Consider the following 18320-nt stretch of genomic DNA (forward strand, 5'->3'; position numbering starts at 1 on the left):
TCCTCAATGATCTTAGGAAGTAAACACATCTATATCAGAGCAGAAGTAATTATTAAAATATCTCACCATATACTCTAAGGTCAATGTCCCTGTGTTTCTCCCCAGCAGCATTCACTGCCACGCAGGTGTATCTCCCGGTATCACTGATTTGTGCGCTGGTCAGTGCTAGGATGCGGCCTCCAGACAGAACCTATCAATGATAAGAAAGATAAATAACTAACATGCCCCTCTGAGAAACATATGCATAAACAGCCTTTTTCTCCTATTTTCTGAGGTTGATCAATTGACATTTGCCTCCGGAAAGAGTTCCACTTGGATATTTTTTATTTTATTTATTTCATTTTATTTCCTGTCAGATTTATTTTACTTTACTTTATTTTATTTTATTTTAAAGTGGGCAACCATCATAAAATCTACTTCCCATCCTATCTTTGGAAGAAGACTGTGAAAAAAAAGCTAGAACCAAACTTAGCAATCACTGAAAACAAGATCAAGTGATAGTCCAATCTCATCTATACTCACTACAGAGAGAGAGAGAAAGCCACCAGGGGAGAAAGATGAGAATAAGTGAGAACAAGAGGAGCTAATTTCCCTTCTAATTTTCTTGGGTAGAATAAATAAGAAGTTACAATGAATAGCAAAATAGCAGCCAAATAAATTAGTCATATTCATAGATTTTTAACCTATTAGTCTAGTGGTACTTCTAAAATATTGACATCAAGTCTGGGTCTTTTATGGTCCCAAATTCTGCAAGCATTGGATTTTTGAGAAAAGCTAAAGAAGTAGAATGGTGGGAGAACTAAATTCCCTGCTAAGCAAAATAAAACTAAAGTATACTTTAAATGAGATATATGTGCTTCTATATATTTTTAATGTCCATTTATTTATTTTGAGAGAGAGAAAGAGAATGCCTACAAGAGTGGGAGAGGGGCGGAGAGGGGCAGAGAGAGAGAGAGAGAAAGAGAGACAGAGAGAGAGAGAGAGAGAGAGAGAGAGAGAGAGAGAGAATATCCCATGCAGGCTCCTCACTGTCAGTGCAGGGCTCAACACGGGGCTCCATCTAATGACTGTGAGATCATGACTCGGTCTGAAATCAAGAGTGAGACACTTAACCAAATGAGCCACCCAGGCTCTATATTTTTATTTTTATATTTTATGCTTCTATATTTTTAATTTTGAGTCAATGTAAAGCACTTAAATGCTTTCTCAGACTCAAATTTCATTTCTTACAATGTTGTCTTTCTAGTATTTCTTACTTTATTATTTTATGTTTTTGTAAAATTAAATACAGTCTATATGGTTCTCTCTCTAATTCATTAATATTTCCAAACATTTAAATATAAATTTTATGAGGAAATTCCTGTTTTTACTGTTGATCAACATTTTTCTTTTTGAGAGAGAAAGAGAGAAGGGGAGGAGCAGAGAGAGTGAGGGAAAGAGAGTCTCAAGCAGGTTCTGCATTGTCAGTACAGAGCCTGACACGGGGCTCAAACCCATGAACTGTGAGATCATGACTTGAGCTGAAACCAAGAGTTGGATGCTTAACTGACTAAACCACCCAGGCACCCCTGTCGATCAACATTTCTTTGTGCAAGGTATCTTTTGTGGTGGTGGCAGGGAATAGAGATGGGGAGGTAGGAAGCAAGTAAAACAGATGGGGGTGCCTGGGTGGCTCAGTCGGTTAAGCACCTGGCTCTTAGTTTTGGCTCAGATCATGATCTCATGGTTCATGAGTTTGCGTCCTGTGCTGGGCTCCAAGCAGACAGCATGGAGCCTGCTTGGGATTCTCCATCTCTCTCTGCCCCTCCCATACTTGTGCCGTCTCTCTCCCAAAATAAATAAATGAACCTAAGAAAGAAAGAAAGAAAGAAAGAAAGAAAGAAAGAAAGAAAGAAAGAAAGAAAGAGAAAGAAAGAAAGAAAGAAAGAAAGAAAGAAAGAAAGAAAGAAAGAAAGAAAGAGAGAGAAAGAAAGAAAGAAAGAAAGAAAGAGAAAGAAAGAAAGAAAGAAAGAGGCTAAAACAAATGGCCAATATATAGTACCTACATATGAAATAAAAGAATTCTTATATGTAGTGGGCTTTAAAGAATTGTTTAGAAATCCCAAGTGTGGCTATGGTATTTATGGATGTATATTTATGTGTATGTTTTTGGATAACAATTATTAATTCGTATTTTCCAAATCTGGTTAATAGCTTTACCTGTTTGTACTGTATTTAATAATCAGGTGGTAGATTGCCCTTAAGAAATAACAAAAGTACCTGTATCCCATTAGTGAAACTAGAGACAGGGCTACCATCTTTCAACCAGGTCAGACTTGGGGCAGGGATACCTCTGGCTTCACATTCTAACCTCACCAGGTTATTAACCACCACTGCCACCATGTTACTGCTGCCAGAAATCGATGGGGGCACTGAAAAGAAATAAAAAATAAATAAAAGGAAGTTATGTTAACATTACAGAATATTTCACCTCAAAATAATTAAAAGTACATATAATGTCTATAGTTGTATTTTCACATGTGGGTTTTTGGTGGCTTTGTTTTGTTTTGTTTTGTTTTGGTGAGTTCTTTCACACTATTTTGAGATTCTAATTATAGCTATCCTTTGAGGTAGGTAGTGCAATTATCAACATTTACAATTGAGGAAAGCTACTTTGCTTAGGAAATCCAGTTTTTAACAGCAGAGTGTTTTTATTTCTTGATTTCCGTGTGTGTGTGTGTGTGTGTGTGTGTGTGTGTGTGTCTTCCTCCACTGTATCTATGACTACCTCGTTGTCTTAAAAACATTATTAGAGATAATAATTTGAAATCTTTCTTTGGCCAAAACCTATGATTTTGATAGACAATATTTACAAATAAGGTTATTGTCATAAGTTGATAAGATCATTGATGACTATTTCAACAGTTCATCTAATTTTTTTAATTTTAATAATTTATTGTCAAGTTAGCTAATATACAGTGTATACAATGTAGTCATGGCTTCAGGAGTAGATTCCCATGATTCATCCCTTACATTCAATACCCATTGCTCATCCCAACACATGCCCTTCTAAATGCCCATCTCCCATTTTCCCCAACCTCATACTCCCAACCCCCATTAGCCCTCAGTTCGTCTCTGTATTTAAGAGTCTCTTATGGTTTGCCTCCCTCTTTGTTTATAACTTATTTTTCCTTCCCTTCCATTATGGTCTTCTGTTAAGTTTTTCAAATTCCACATATGAGTGAAAACATATAGTATCTGTCTTTCTCTGACTGACTTATTTCACTGAGCATAATACCCTCCAGTTCCATCCACATTGCTGCAAATGGCAAGATTCCACTCTTTTTCATTGCCGAGTAGTATTCCATTGTCTATATATGCTACATCTTCTTTAGCCATTCATTAGTTGATGGACATTTGGGCTCTTTCCATAATTTGTCTATTGTTGATAGTGCTGCTATTAACATTGGGGTACATGTGCCCCTATGAATCAGCACTCCTGTATCCTTTGGATAAATTTCTAGTAGTGCTATTCCTGGGTTATAGGGTAGTTCTATTTTTAATTTTTTGAGGAATCTCCACACTGTTTTCCACAGTGGTTGCACCAGTTTGCATTCCCACCAACAGTGAAAGAGGGCTCCCCTTTCTCCACATCCTAGCCAAAACCTGTTGTTTCCTGAGTTGTTCATTTTAGCCACTTGGACTGGTGTGAGGTTGTATCTCAGTGTGGTTTTGATTTGTATTTCCCTAATGATGAGTGATGTTGAACATTTTCTCATATGTGTATTAGCCATCCAGATGTCTTCTTTGGAAAAGTGTCTATTCATGCCTTCTGTCTATTTCTTCACTGGATTATTTGTTTTTCAGGTGTTGAGTTTGGTAAATTCTTTATAGATTTTTGATACTAACCCTTTATCCAACATGTCTTTTACAAATAGCTTCTCCCATTCCATCGGTTGCCTTTTAGTTTTGTTGATTGTTTCCCTGCTATGCAGAAGCTTTTTATCTTGATGAGGCCCCATAGTTCATTTTTTGCCTTTATTTCCCTTGCCTTCGGAGACATGTCAATTAAGAAGTTGCTGCGGCTGAGGTCAGAGAGATTGTTGCCTGTTTTCTCTAGGATTTTGATGGTTTCCTGTCTCACATTTAGGTCTTTCATCCATTTTAATTTATTTTTGTGTATGGTGTTAAGAAAGTGGTCCAGTTTCATTCTTCTGCATGTTGCTGTCCAGTTCTCCCAGCACGATTTGCTCAGGAGACTGTTTCCATTGGATACTCTTTGCTGGTTGGTCAAAGATTAGTTGGCTATACATTTGTGGGTCCAATTTGGGTTCTCTATTCTATTCCATTGGTCTATGTGTCTGTTTTTGGGCCAATACCATACTGTCTTGATGATTACAGCTTTGTAATACAGGCTAAAGTCTGGGATTATGATGCCTCCAGCTTTGGTTTCCTTTTTCAACATGACTTTGACTATTCAGGGTCTTCTGTGGTTCCATTTAAACTTTAGGACTGTTTGTTTTAGCTCAGAGAAGAATGCTGGTGCTATTTTGATTGGGATTACATTGGATATATAGAAGCAATCTTAAGCCCAACAGCATGTGAAACTAGAGAATTTTAATAGGAATCAGGAAATGAAAGCATTCATCAGTTTTAGAACACTACACCTTTAGAAAGATAACAAAACACACTATGTTAAATATTTATGCTAAAGTTTTATAGAAGCACCTAATCATTTTGAATGCGTTTTTACTCCAGTGTGAATCTAGGGGAAGTGGCACTAACCATGGACCTGTAGACTGTAAAATAATTCTGTAGCTCCAGCTGAGTTGATGGCCACACATTTATATATACCAGCATCAGCAATCTGGGCACTTTCAATATCAATGATCTGTCCTCTGTTCAAGAAAGTGACACTGGTGGACCCCGAGAGTGGACGATTATCTTTATACCATGTAATAGCTGTAAGAGGAAAAAGAGAGAAAGCTTTCTTTTAAAAGCTTGATACCACTAAATTGGAGCTTAACCAAAATACTAATAATTGCTTTAGTCTTTTGCTTGTCATTCAAATTTAAACAGTTTAAGAATCTCTTTAGGATTGGCTTTGAGGAGGAGGTAATCCTAAGAAAAACATGAATAGCCAAACTAATATAAGAGTCCTGAAAATGAAATTATAAAACAAATACCCTTTTTATTATCTCTAATATATCAGTATTGTTTGATAGCCAACTTTTAACCAGTTCTATTTCTTTTTGTTGTTTATACTTCTCTTATCAATAAAAAATTTTGTCTATGCATTTTATCAAAACCAAAGACTATATATACCATTAACCTAAAAATTATATTATTCTTGATTCATATTGATAACTTACTAGTGATGAGAATCAACAAAATAATAGTCTCATCAAATGACTGATTATTATAAAGATAATCAATTTGAACTAGAGAAAACAAATATTTTCCAACATAAATGTATAAAAAATACTATTGTGAGTTTTGTGGCCACAGTAAGGGCAATAAAAGGATTAATTATTCCCATATTACTGCCTTGTTCAAATGGGTAAATTATTTCATAGAGTTAGAAGCAATGAAAATTCAAAAATATCATCCACCTCCTGATATCCTTATCTATGCTTTACCCTTAGAATGTATCCTATAATCTTTCCTTTATTAATAATTGCTATATGGTGCTCATAAACAGGTTTAGCTTTCCCCAGAAATCTTAAAATGTCAGAGACTCCACAGGTAAACCTACCGGGCAAGGGGTTGCCAGCTGCCTTACACTCCAACTGAATGGGGTTGTTCAGCACCACCGTCTCATTCAGCATCTTCCCTGCATCCTCCAGGCTAGGTGGTTCTGCAAGACGCCCAAACATAATTAATTCACATAAGTAGGCTATTTAAACAAAAACTATTTGTTCAGTGGAAATTATCATTCCTTTCTTCCTTTCACATACATATACTAATATACTTGGTATAAAAGTAAAGTATACTATTAAGTAGAATTGGAGAACAGGATTAAAAAAAAAAGATCTCAGTAAGTTTTTAGGATCATCCATTCCTCTGCACAAATAGGAAAATCCTCAGAATTATAGATTAGCAGGTAGCAAAGAAAGCTAAAGGACTATTTTTCTATTCCAATTAATCTGATTAGTCTGATGATGAATTGCCTTTAACAAGAAGTAAGCTATCCCATTTGAACTCTTCCAGTGAAAGGGAAATCTATTTCTCAAAATATCTGACTTTATCTGTGTAGAGTATAATCTTAAAGCATTTCAGAAAAATTAAGAGTCTTTTTTTGGTGTATTGCAGTTTTTTCTTTTGATATAAAAGTTATAATTAAATTGTTAGTAAAATAAAATAGAAAACTATATTTTTAATTTTAACTTTTAAAAAATGTTTATTTTGAGAGAGAGTGAGTATGCAAAAGTGGGGGAGAAGCAGAGAGAGAGAGAGAAAATCCCAAGCTGACTCCACACTGTTAGCACAGAGCCGAACGCGGGACTCGATCTCACAAACCGTGAGATCAAGACCTGAGGTGAAATCCAAAGTCCAATGTTTAACTGACTGAGCCACCCAGGCACACCTATTTTAAATTTTAAACACCACAGATAATGCTACTTTATAATTCAGTGTGCAGATAATAAAGTAGGAATTTGGAAAGTCCAAGAGGCATAGTATAAAAGGAATAACAACATAGAATAGCAATGCCCTATGTTTCCTACACTATCTCAAGTAGTATAGGAATGACGCCAGGATGAAAAACTCACAAGTAAACTAGAGGTCTTATCTTATTGTGAGAAGATGCTGTAAATGTAAGTTAGTATCTGAAGTTTATATAAAAACTACATTTTAAAGATTTGCTAAACTTATTCAGTGCACTGGAACCCTTCAACCCCACTCCATCTATTCATTAATCTATTAAAAACAGAAGAGGAAAAGGAGAAAGGAAAACAAGAAAAATTATTAGAACTAAATAAGATGGAAGAAATAAAATCAAATATGTGAATCAAGAGCATAAATGTGAATGAACTCATTTTCTTTGTACAATAGACAAAGAGTTAACACATTTGTGGGTTAATGCTATTTTCTTTAATAAAAAAAGTCCAAGTGGATAAAGAGCATAAATAAAAAACCCACAAAAATGCTAACAGTAAAGAGTTGGGCAAAGGTGTACTAGGAAAACAGGATCATATCAGTTTCTGACAAACTGGTATTCTAAGCAAAAAGCATCAAATTTAATAAAGCTACCTGCTTTCTTATGCTTGACAGGTCACAAGAAACAAAGAGTCCATTTTAATGGCAATGCTATATGCATTGAATAACAAAGCAAAATTTGTTAAAAAGCAGGACAATTTTGAAAAATCTAAAAGGAGCATATTTTAGTGCACTTTCTTAGGAATTGACTATAGTGAAATAAAAATTGTGTTTTAAAGAGTTTGAAAAATAATATTACCCATCCAGATTGTAGGTGCATATGTGTGTGTAGGTGCATTTATAGTTAACAAGAAATATACATTTCTCAAATACCAATAGAATATTTTCAAAACTGTCTGTATATTAGGCCACAGAATCTCAATAAGGCATTTATAACTACAATTTAATAAACTATAATAAAAATAAGTAGAGGTCAAAAACAAAAATATAAAGCTCTTTACAGGGGGATAACTTCATTAAAGAAGAAATCAAGATAAAAGTATACGATTACAAAAAAATAAAATATGAGATTGATTATAATTAAAACATATAGGATGTCACCTAGCTGTAGAGTACAGTACTCAAAGTAAATCCTAAAGCCTCCAATGAATATATTTGAAAACTAAGAAATAATAAAAATAAATGTTGTAAGCATATTCAACCGGGAATCCAATAAAATAAACCAAAAGAAGTCAGGGAGAGAGAAACAATAAAAATGAAAGCAGAAGAGAGCACCAAAGAAAACAAGCAAAAACAACAAAAGCTGATTTTCAACAAATTTAAAATAAAATCTGTCCTCAAGGGGTAAATGTCTTGGTGCGTCAGATCTCTATATTTCTGGAGGTTGTTCCTAAAGGGAAAGCCTACAACCCTCTCTTCCTTTATATCTGTATCCACTTAATTTAATGCGTTAACCCTTCCTGTTTGAAAGCCTAGAATGTTTCTGTTCTCTGCACTGAATTCAGAAGAATGATACTGTATTTAAGGACAAAAACCTTTAAATAGGGCTATCTGACTTTTCCAACAAAAGGAAAAATAGTTAGTCCATGGCACATTCCTTCAAAACAGTTATTTAAATACTCACTTGAAGCCTTCTGGACTGAAGTGATCACTGAAGGCTTTGACAGACTATGTAGCTGCTGCAATAAAACATTATGGTAAGAATAAGAAATGCAAGAGCTATGGAGTGGGTTGGCTATTTTTCACTCCCCTAGAGAACTTAAAGGAAAAAGATTAGACGTCAGCAAGAATGGCAAAGAACTCTGAAAATCCACTCCTCCATAAAAGAAACAAGAACACTGGAAAATTTGTCAAAATCAACTTTTTCAGAACTCTGGAAATTAACCAAAGACTTGCAACAATCCAAGAAGTGTTTATTCAAGAAAAAAAGCTAAATCTCATTAAGAACAGTGAGTTTCATGGCATTTTATCTCCCTCTATTCCCAACACTCTCTCCCCAGCTCAGCAGTAATCTTGAAAACAAATAACCTAGCAAACACGGTGAAAAAAGCAGCAGATACTGAAAGAAGCAGAATGGGTTTGGAACTACCTAAGAGCACCATTCCTAGAAAACTGGCACTGTTTGACCTATTTGGCCCTTCCCTGGAAATCCACACTCAAAGGACTTGTCTTTATTCAGCAGGTTCAGAGTTTGCTCAGTGCAGCCTTTTCCCCAGAGGCATGTTAAAGTCTGTAAAAACAGATTTCATAGGAATTGTTGAGAAAACTTACCATATTAGTTTCCTTTTGCTTTCACAACAAATTGCCTCAAACTTGATAGTTTAACAATACAAATTTATTACCTTACAGTTCTATGGATGAGAAGTACAACACAGTCTCACCAGGTTAAAACAAATGTCTCAAAAGGGCGCAATTCCTTTCTGTAAGCTGCAGAGGAGAATCTATTTCCTTGTCTTTTCCAATTTAGAGAGGACACTTACATTCTTTGGTTTTCACCCTCCTGCCTTCCATCTTCAAAATCAGCAATGGAGATGTGGGGCAGACTCATAAGACCCTCTCATCCTATCACTCTGAAGTCCTGCCTCCCTCTTCCACTTTTAATGTCCTTCTGATTACACTGAGTACCTTGGATAATCCAGGGTAATCTCCCTATTTTGAGGTCAGTTGATTAACAACTTTAATTCCATTTGTATTCTTAATTCCTCTTTGCATGTTACCTAACATATTCACAGGTTCTAGGAGTAGGATGTGAACATTTTGGGGGGTACCAGTATTCTATCTATTCACTAAATAAAAAAAACAGAAGATGCAAACAAAAAAAACCCAGCAACAACAGGGACAACAATAACACTAATTATGGAAAGAAGAGAATATGACTTCCAGAATTGCCACATTATATTATTTTTCTAAATTTTTTAATTCTAGTATATTTAATGTTTAGTGTTATATTAGTTTCAGGTGTACAATATGGTAATTCAATACTTCTATACATTACTCATTGCTCATCATGGTAAGTATTCTCTTAATCCCCTTCACCCATCCCCCTACCCTCTGGTAACCATCAGTTTGTTCTCTATTAAGTCTGCTTTGTTTTTGTTTGTTTTCTTTGCTTATCTCTTTTTTCTGTTAATTTGTTTTGTTTCTTAAATTCCACATATGAGTGAAATCATATGGTATTTGTCTTTCTCTGACTATTTCACTTAGCGTTATACTCTCTAGATCCACCCATATTGTTGCAAATGGCCAGATTTCATTCTTTTTTATGGCTAATATTCCATTATATATATGTGTGTGTATAAAACCTCTTCTTTATTCATTCATCTATCAGGGGACACTTAGGTTGCTTTCATAATTTGGCTATTGTAAGTAATGCTGCAGTAAACATAGGAGTGCATATATCTTTTTGATTTAGTGTTTTGGTATTCTTTGGGTAAATACCCAGTAGTAGAATTACTGGGTCAGAAGATAATTCTATTTTTAAGTTTTTGAGGAACCTCCATACTGTTTTCCACAGTGGTTGCACTAGTTTGCATTCCCACCAACAGTGCATGAGTGTTTCTTTCTCTCCACATCTTTACCAACACTTGTTTGTGTTTTTTACTTTAGCCATTCTGACAGGTGTGAGGTGATATCTCATTGAAGTTTTTTAAAATGTTTATTAATTTTTGAGAGAGACAGAGAGAGAGAGAGAGAGAGAGAGAGAGAGAGAGAGAGAGAGAACAAGTGAGGGAGGGGCAGAGAGAATGGGATACAGAGGATCCAAAGCAGGATCTGCATCCAGAGTGCAGAGCCTGATGCAGGGCTCAAACTCACAAACTGCAACATCATCACCTGAGCTGAAACCAAGAGGCAGACACTTAACTACCTAAGCCACTCAGGCATCCCATCTCACTGTAGTTTTGATTTGCTTTTCCCTTATGATTAGTGATGCTCTGCATCTTTTTATGCCACATTATATTATTTAAAATGTCTACTTTTCAACACAAAATTATGGAACATGCAAAGAAATAAGACAGCATGTTCCATGCACAAAAAAGAAGCATTCAAGAGAAAATGTCCATGAGGAGGCCCAGGTGTTGAACTTCTTAGACAAAGACTTTATTTTTTTAAATGTTTATTTATTTATTTTAAGATAGAGAGAGGGAGAGGGAATGTGAGCAGGGGATGGCAGAGAGAGAGGGAAAGAGAGACTTCCAAGCAGGCTCATGCTGTCAGCACAGAGCCTGATGCAGGGCTCGATCCCACAAATTGTGAAATCATGACCTAAGCTGAAATCAAGAGTACGACACTTAACAGGCACCCCTAGACAAAGACTTTAACTCAGCTATTTTAAGTACATTCCAAGAGCTAAAAGAAACCACGTTTAAAGATGTAAAGGAAAGTAGGAGAATGATGTTTCACTAAACTGGGAGTATCAACTAAGATACTAAGATACTAAGAACTAAGATACTAAGAACTAAGAACTAAGAACCAAATAGAAAGTCTGAAATTTAAAAGTGCAATATTTGAGCTGGAAGAAGAAAGAGTCAGTAACTTAAAGACAGATCGATTGAGATTATCCAAGTTTAGAAGCAGAAAGAAAAAAAGAACAAAGAAAAATCAACAGAACAGAGCCTGAGGGTTATGGGACACCATCAAGTATTATGCATAATGTAAGTCCCAAAGGAGAGGAGAGAAAGTGTAGAAAGAACATTTGAAGAAATGTGGTTGAAACCTTCCCAAATTTGAGGGAAAACATTAATGTACACATTTAAGAAGTTCAACAAACTTTAACTTTAAAGAAGTTTAACAAATTCCAACTTGGATATATCATATAAAAAAGAGATAATCTTAAGAGCAGCAAAATGGAGAAGTGATTTATCATATACAGGGATTCTCAATAAATCCAATAGTTGATTTTTCATTAAAAAAAATGGAGGCCACAAAGCACTGGGTGACTTATTAAGAGTGAGGAAAGAAAAAGACTATCAACAAAGAATTCTATCTTAAGCAGAACTATCCTTCAGAAGGAGAAATTAAAACATTCATGGAAATAAAAAAACAAAACAAAACAGAATTCATTGCTAGTCTCCAGCCTCACAAGAAATACTAAAGAGAGTCCTTCAGGCTACAAATAAATAGTAACTCTAATACACATGAAAAAATAAAAGAGCACTAGTAGAAGTAACTAATAATAAAAACAGTAAAACTGTGTATTTTGAGCAAAACTATTTTTTTCTCCTCTCTGATTTAAAAGACAACAGCATAGGGGTGCCTGGGTGGCTCAGTTGGTTAGGTGTCTGACTTCAGCTCAGGTCATATCTCACAGTTCATGAGTTTGAGCCCCATGTCAGGTTTTGTGCTGACAGCTCAGAGCCTGGAGCCTGCTTTGAATTCTGTGTCTCCTTCTCTCTTCCCCTCCCTTGCTCACACTCTATCTCTTGCTGTCTCTCAAACATAAACAAACATTAAAAAAATTTTTTTAGTAAAAAATAAAAGACAACAGCATAAGTCAATAATTATAAGTCTGTATTGATGGGGTCATGAGGAATAAAGGTGTAATTTGTGTGGCACGAATAGCACAAAAGAGGGAAAAGGGAAGAGAGTTATAAAGGAACAAAACTCTTTATACTATTGAAATTAAATTGGTTTTAATCCAAAGTATAATATTGTTAATTAAGAAGCTAATTGTAATCCCCAAGGTAATCACTAAAAATAAACTCAAAAAATACAGTAAAAGAAACAAGAGAAATAAAATGGTACACAAGGAAATATCTATTTAATAAAAAAGGCAGTAATGGAGAAATATAAAAACCAAAATAACATAATACATATAAAAAACACATAGCATGGTAGACTATACACTCTATCATGTCAGTAATTACACTAAATGTAAATGGATTAAATACTACTCAAAAGGCACAGACTAGCAGAATGGATTTAAAACAAAAACCAAAAATATGACCCAACTGTATGTTGTCTACAAGAGACACGCTTTTGAGTCAAAGATACAAATAGGTTGAAAGTGAAAGGACATAAAAAGATAAATGATGCAAACAGTAGACAAACAAAAACCAGGGAGGCTATATCGATATCAAACAAAATGGACTTTAAAACAAAAATCATTACTAGCAACAAAGTAGGGTAATTTTAAATGATACTGAGTCTTAACACATTAAAAAAATATAACAATTACAACTATACATTTACATAACAACAGAATCTCAAGACACATGGAACAAAAATTTTTAGAATCAAAAGGAGAAACAGGTAATTCAATAATAAATAATTGAAGGCATCATTATTTCAGTTTCAATAACAGATAGAACAACTGAACAGGAAATTAACAAGTAATGGAAGACCTGAACAACAGTATAAACCACAAACACACATGGAACAGTCCATGCAATAACAGCAGAATACACATTCTTCTTAAATGCATTTGTAACATTCTCAAGGATGGACTATGTTAGACTTTAAAACAAGTCTCAATACATTCAAAAGGCTTAACATCATATAAAGTACCCTGAAACCAATACTACACTATATTTTAACTAATTTGGATTTAAAAATTTTTTTTAACGTTTATTTATTTTTGAGACAGAGAGAGACAGAGCATGAACAGGGGAGGGTCAGAGAGAGGGAGACACAGAATCCGAAACAGGCTCCAGGCTCCGAGCTGTCAGCACAGAGCCTGATGCGGGGCTCGAACTCATGGACTGCAAGATCGTGACCTGAGCTGAAGTCGGCCGCTCAACCAACTGAGCCACCCAGGCACCCCTAACTAATTTGGATTTAAATAAAATCTTGGAAGAAAAAAAATCATACAAAGTATGTTCTGCAACCACAGTGGAACAAAATTAAATATCAATGATAAGAGAAGACTTAAGAAATTCACAAATATGTGGAAATTAAGCAACACACTCTTAAGTAGCTAAGTGATCAAAAAAATCATATGGGATTGAGGAGGGCACTTGTTGGGATGAGCACTGAGTGTTGTATGGAAACCAATTTGTCAATAAATTATATTAAAAAATAATATGGGATACTTGATAAAACCCTGAAAACATGAAAATAAAAAGATAACATACCAAAACTTATGGGATACACATAAAGCAATGCTTGGAGTAAAATGTGTAGCCATAAACAACTGCATTACAAACAAATCTCAAACCAATAACTTAATATTCCATCTTAAGAAACCAGAAAAAAGAGAGTAAAGTAATCCAAACAAGCAGAAGGAAGGAAAAAAAATAAAGATTAGAGTACAAATAAATTAAATAGACAATAAAAAGATGAAAGAGATATCAACAAAACTAAAACCTGGTATTTTGAAAAGATCAACAATATGGACAAAATTTTAGATAGGCTGACCATGACAAAACATAAAGAGAGAAGATGAAATTACTACAATTAGAAATGAAAGAGGATCAACCATACAGAATTAAAGAGGACTATAAGGGAATATTATAAACCAGTGTGTGCCAACAAATTAGATAATCTAGATGAAATATACGGTTTCTACAAAGTCACAAATTACTAAAACTGGCTCAAGAAAAAGTAGAAAATCTGAATAGATGTGCAAAACTTAAAAATTACATTAGTAATAAAGTCCTGCAACCAAACATTTAAGGAAAATTACTTCACAAACTCTTTCAAAATAGAGCAGAGAGGGAACACATCTCAAATCACTCTAAGAGGCCAGTTGTACCATGATAACAAAACCAGACAGAGAAAGTGAATAAAAAGACACTACAGACCAACATCCTTTATGAATAAAGACATAAAAATAATCAACAAAATACTAGTAAGGTGAATTCAGCAACATATAAAACAGATTAAGCACCATAACCAAGAGGGACTAATACTAGGGAGGCAGGGTTGGTTTGACATATGAAAATCAATCAATGTAATCAAGACAGTGTGGTACTCAAAAATTAACTTGAAATGGATTAAAGTCATAAATATAAGACCTGAAACCACAAAACTCCTAGAAGAAAACATAGGGTAAAATGTACTTAACATTTGCTTTAGCAATGATTTCTTGGATATGACACCAAAGGTACAAACAACAAAAGCAAAATAAACAAGTGGGACTACAGCAACTAAAAATCTTCTGCACAGCAACTAAAAATCTTCTGCACAGCAAAGAAAAAAATCGACAAAATGAAAAGGCAATGCACTAAATGCAAGAAAACTTTTGGAAACCATATATCTGAAAAGGGAGTAATATCTGAAATACATAAGAAACTGATATGGGGTGCCTGGGTGGCTCTGTTGGTTAAGCGTCTGTCTCTTGATTTTAGCTCAGGTCACAATCTCAGCAGTCATGAAATCGAGCCGTGCACTGGGCTCCATGCTGGGCATAGAGTCTGCTAAGGATTCTCCTTCCCCCTCTCCCTCTTCCCTGCTCACTCTCTTTCCCTCTAGCTCTGGGAAGGGAAGGGAAGGGAAGGGAAGGGAAGGGAAGGGAAGGGAAGGGAAGGGAGCAAGCCAGCCAGCTAGCCAGCAAGCAAGAAACTTATACAACTCAATAGCAAAAAATCCAAAATAATTAAATAATGGGCAAAGGACCTAAATAAGACATTTTTCCAAGGAAGACTAAGAAGTGACCAATAGGTACATGAAAATGTGCTCAACATCACTTATCATCAGGGAAATGCAAATCAAACCCACAATGAGATATCACCTCATGTGTGTTAGAATGATTATTATAAAAAATCAAGAGATAATAAGTGTTGTTGAAGATGTGGAGAAAAAGAAACCCTTGTACACTATTGGTGGGAATGGAAATTGGTATAGCCAATTGGAGACCAGTATGGATGTTCCTCAAAAAATTACAAATAGAACTACCATATGATTGAGCAATCCCACTTCTGGGTATATATTTGAAGGAAATGAAATAGTATCTCAAAGAGATATCTGCACTTTCATGTTCACTACAGCATTATTCACAATAGGCAAGACACGGAAACAATCTTAAGTGTCCAACAACGGATAAATGGATAAAGAAGATGTGATATACGCATAATTCCCTTCTAGCATTTAAGGAATCATCTTACAATTTTGAATTTAGGTGAACACTGTTTTAGACAGAAACATTCATGGGGCACCTGGGTGGCTCAGTGGGTTAGAGGATCCAACTTGGGCTCAGGTCATGATCTCACAGTTCGTGGGTTCACGCCCCATGTCAGGCTCTGTGCTAACAGCTCAGAGCCTGGAGCCTGCTTGGGATTCTGTGTCTCCCTCTCTCTCTGCCCCTCCCCCGTTTGCATTCTGTCTTGGTCTTTCTCTCAAAAATAAATGAACATTAAAAAAAATTAGAAGAATAAAAAGAAATTCATAAGATAAATAGTATGTTATGTTAACAGTAAGAGGTCTGTATACTCCAAGCAGGAGGTAAGATGTCTGCATACTCTAAACAGGAGGTTGAATTCCATTCAACTTGTTGACTTTTTCTCTATTCTCCTTCCTCCAAAAGCTGCGTGTGCATTATCATGCCAAACCCACAATACCTTCTTCTGAATATATCATGGGCTAGATTTTACTTATGACTTTAATTACAGGCATGAATTGACTTTTTCAAATCCTGGTTAAATTCAATTTAATACATAACTAATAAAAAACTTAGTTAATCCCACATAATTGCCAGAATTATGATATAGTGAGTAATAAATTTATTTATACTGAGAAAATACTAGAGTGCTAAACTCAAGTTATCCATTAAAAAAGAAAAAAAAAGTTGCTCACAACATTCCCAAGTCTCCTTTAGGTCACAAGTGAGCTATTAACCAAAACACAGAAATGATAGAGGAACCTTTTTTAAGTGGGTGTTAGCAGATGTTAGCCAAGCAAATACTTTAAAATAATAAAATTAAATTAATGGGTGCTCTACTAATGCTTTCACCAGACAGCTAATACAGGCGCAGGATGGTTCCTGGCCAACAGTAAAGGCAGTGGAACTTCAGATATATTTGTTGAAATGTTGGTGCTGTGAGAAGGGCCAAAAGCCAAATATGCATTTGGCCAAAACAGTTGGTAAGTTGCTATTTACAGATAATAATTAGAAACCAGGCACCAGGGTAAGCTTGTAGTTGTAAGCACATGCAGGCTTTCATTTAATCCTCGTAACAACCTCCCCAATTACACTATCATTATTCTTTCCATTTTACAGATGAGAAAACAGATCTAAAAACTTAACATCTAAGCCTACTGTCCTCATGATATTACTTGGCAGTAGAGGGACACAAATTAAAAACCCATGCTGTTAACCATAACATGCCACTTCTGGGTGCTTCACCTTGGTTAATCTTTCCTAGGATATAATTAAGTACAGATGTAATGAATGCCTGAGCCATCAGACCCCAAGAAATCATCTGTTTGTGGAAACATCTGTCTCACTTGGCAAATATCTGAGGTTTAGATAAAATTTCATAGTTTGGTCTAGAGAATTAGAACTTTCAGAATTATGAAACTTTGATGATCAAAAAGGACCACCTACTGAGAGTCTCTGCCTTCTATAAAAGACATAACTCCCCCTAAGAAACCTAGGGGATCACAAGAATGTTCCTCATGATCATGACATAATCTTCTAGTCCAGGAGACCATCCACACTTACTTCACCTTTTGAAAACACGTTTTCCCATGCTTGAGGAGAATGAAGGAATCTACAATCTTTTTTATAAGAAAGGAAAATATTAAACAGTTGGAAAGCTGAGGTTCTTAGGGTTGAGCACTTTTGGATGACAATTACAGTAAATGCTCATTCACTGAATGTGTTACCCCATAAATAAAGATTAGGACTAAAACAAATGCTCACTTAGAAAGCAACTATAAGACTGGTTAAATCAATCAATTAAAATACTAAATTAAATGATAGTTGCTTCTCTATAGATTTTTCAATGTCCCTCTTAATATATAGCACCAGGATTAGATATAATACTTCAGAAGCATTCAGAGAGCAAGAGTATAATAGGGCTATTTCCTTTCTTGTTCATACTGTTTCTAGTACTGACTTCTAAGATTATTAACTTTATTATAAAATTGAATGCGCATGTCTACATTAATTACAGAAAGCCATTGATATCTCCAGTATTTCAATGTGTGGAGTCCGTAAGCCACTCTTCTCCCACCCCATTTGTATGTAGTTTTTCACATCAGATTAACTTGCTATTTTAACTTCTGAGATATTTTTCAAATCTATGGCCAACTAATCCTTTAGAAATTCCTACACTTTTTGTTAACATCTCCCACCCTCACTGAAGTTATTAATACAAGTATTGAAGAGGACAGAATCAAGTTTGGAGTCCTTTGCATCCAATGGGACATCGCTGTCGAGAGTACCAAGATGATATGTCAGCTTTCTGTCCTGATTTCTGGACAGTAACTAACTACTTCCTGCCAGGTGGATCGCAATCAATATTAGATTAGAAGTCCACTTCATCATTTATTCTCCTTTTCAGATCGATGAACTGTATCTTACCTCTATTCCATTTGTGATTTGTATCAAAAAGATTGTTTTGTATGCTCCATCCAGCTTGGTAGCTTTTAATACATACTTACAATGACTAACCTTCTGTTTCTTTTTCTTCTCACATTAACTCAGATGTCTTCCAGCTTGCTGCCCCTCTGCCTGATGATTTTCCATGCATGCATGTACCCTAATTGCAATCCTTGCTAACATATATTTTGTTACCATATTCAGA

At 35.2% G+C, this 18320-nt stretch overlaps 1 protein-coding gene across 3 annotated transcripts in view; it reads right to left on the reverse strand.

Moving 5' to 3' along the window:
* The window catches only part of HMCN1 (hemicentin 1), a 465703-nt gene that overhangs the window by 158377 nt on the left and 289006 nt on the right, over positions 1–18320 (reverse strand). For all 3 annotated transcript variants that reach the window (XM_043568168.1, XM_043568169.1, XM_043568170.1), the window contains exons 37-40: positions 5735–5836; positions 4765–4941; positions 2260–2411; positions 67–190 (exon numbers count right to left, since the gene is read on the reverse strand). In XM_043568168.1, coding sequence (XP_043424103.1) covers positions 67–190; positions 2260–2411; positions 4765–4941; positions 5735–5836 — 555 coding nt within the window. The remainder of the gene's footprint in view (positions 1–66; positions 191–2259; positions 2412–4764; positions 4942–5734; positions 5837–18320) is intronic.

This window comes from Prionailurus bengalensis, chromosome E4 (genome assembly GCF_016509475.1).
Source record: "Prionailurus bengalensis isolate Pbe53 chromosome E4, Fcat_Pben_1.1_paternal_pri, whole genome shotgun sequence".
In the NCBI taxonomy this organism is placed as follows: domain Eukaryota; kingdom Metazoa; phylum Chordata; class Mammalia; order Carnivora; family Felidae; genus Prionailurus; species Prionailurus bengalensis.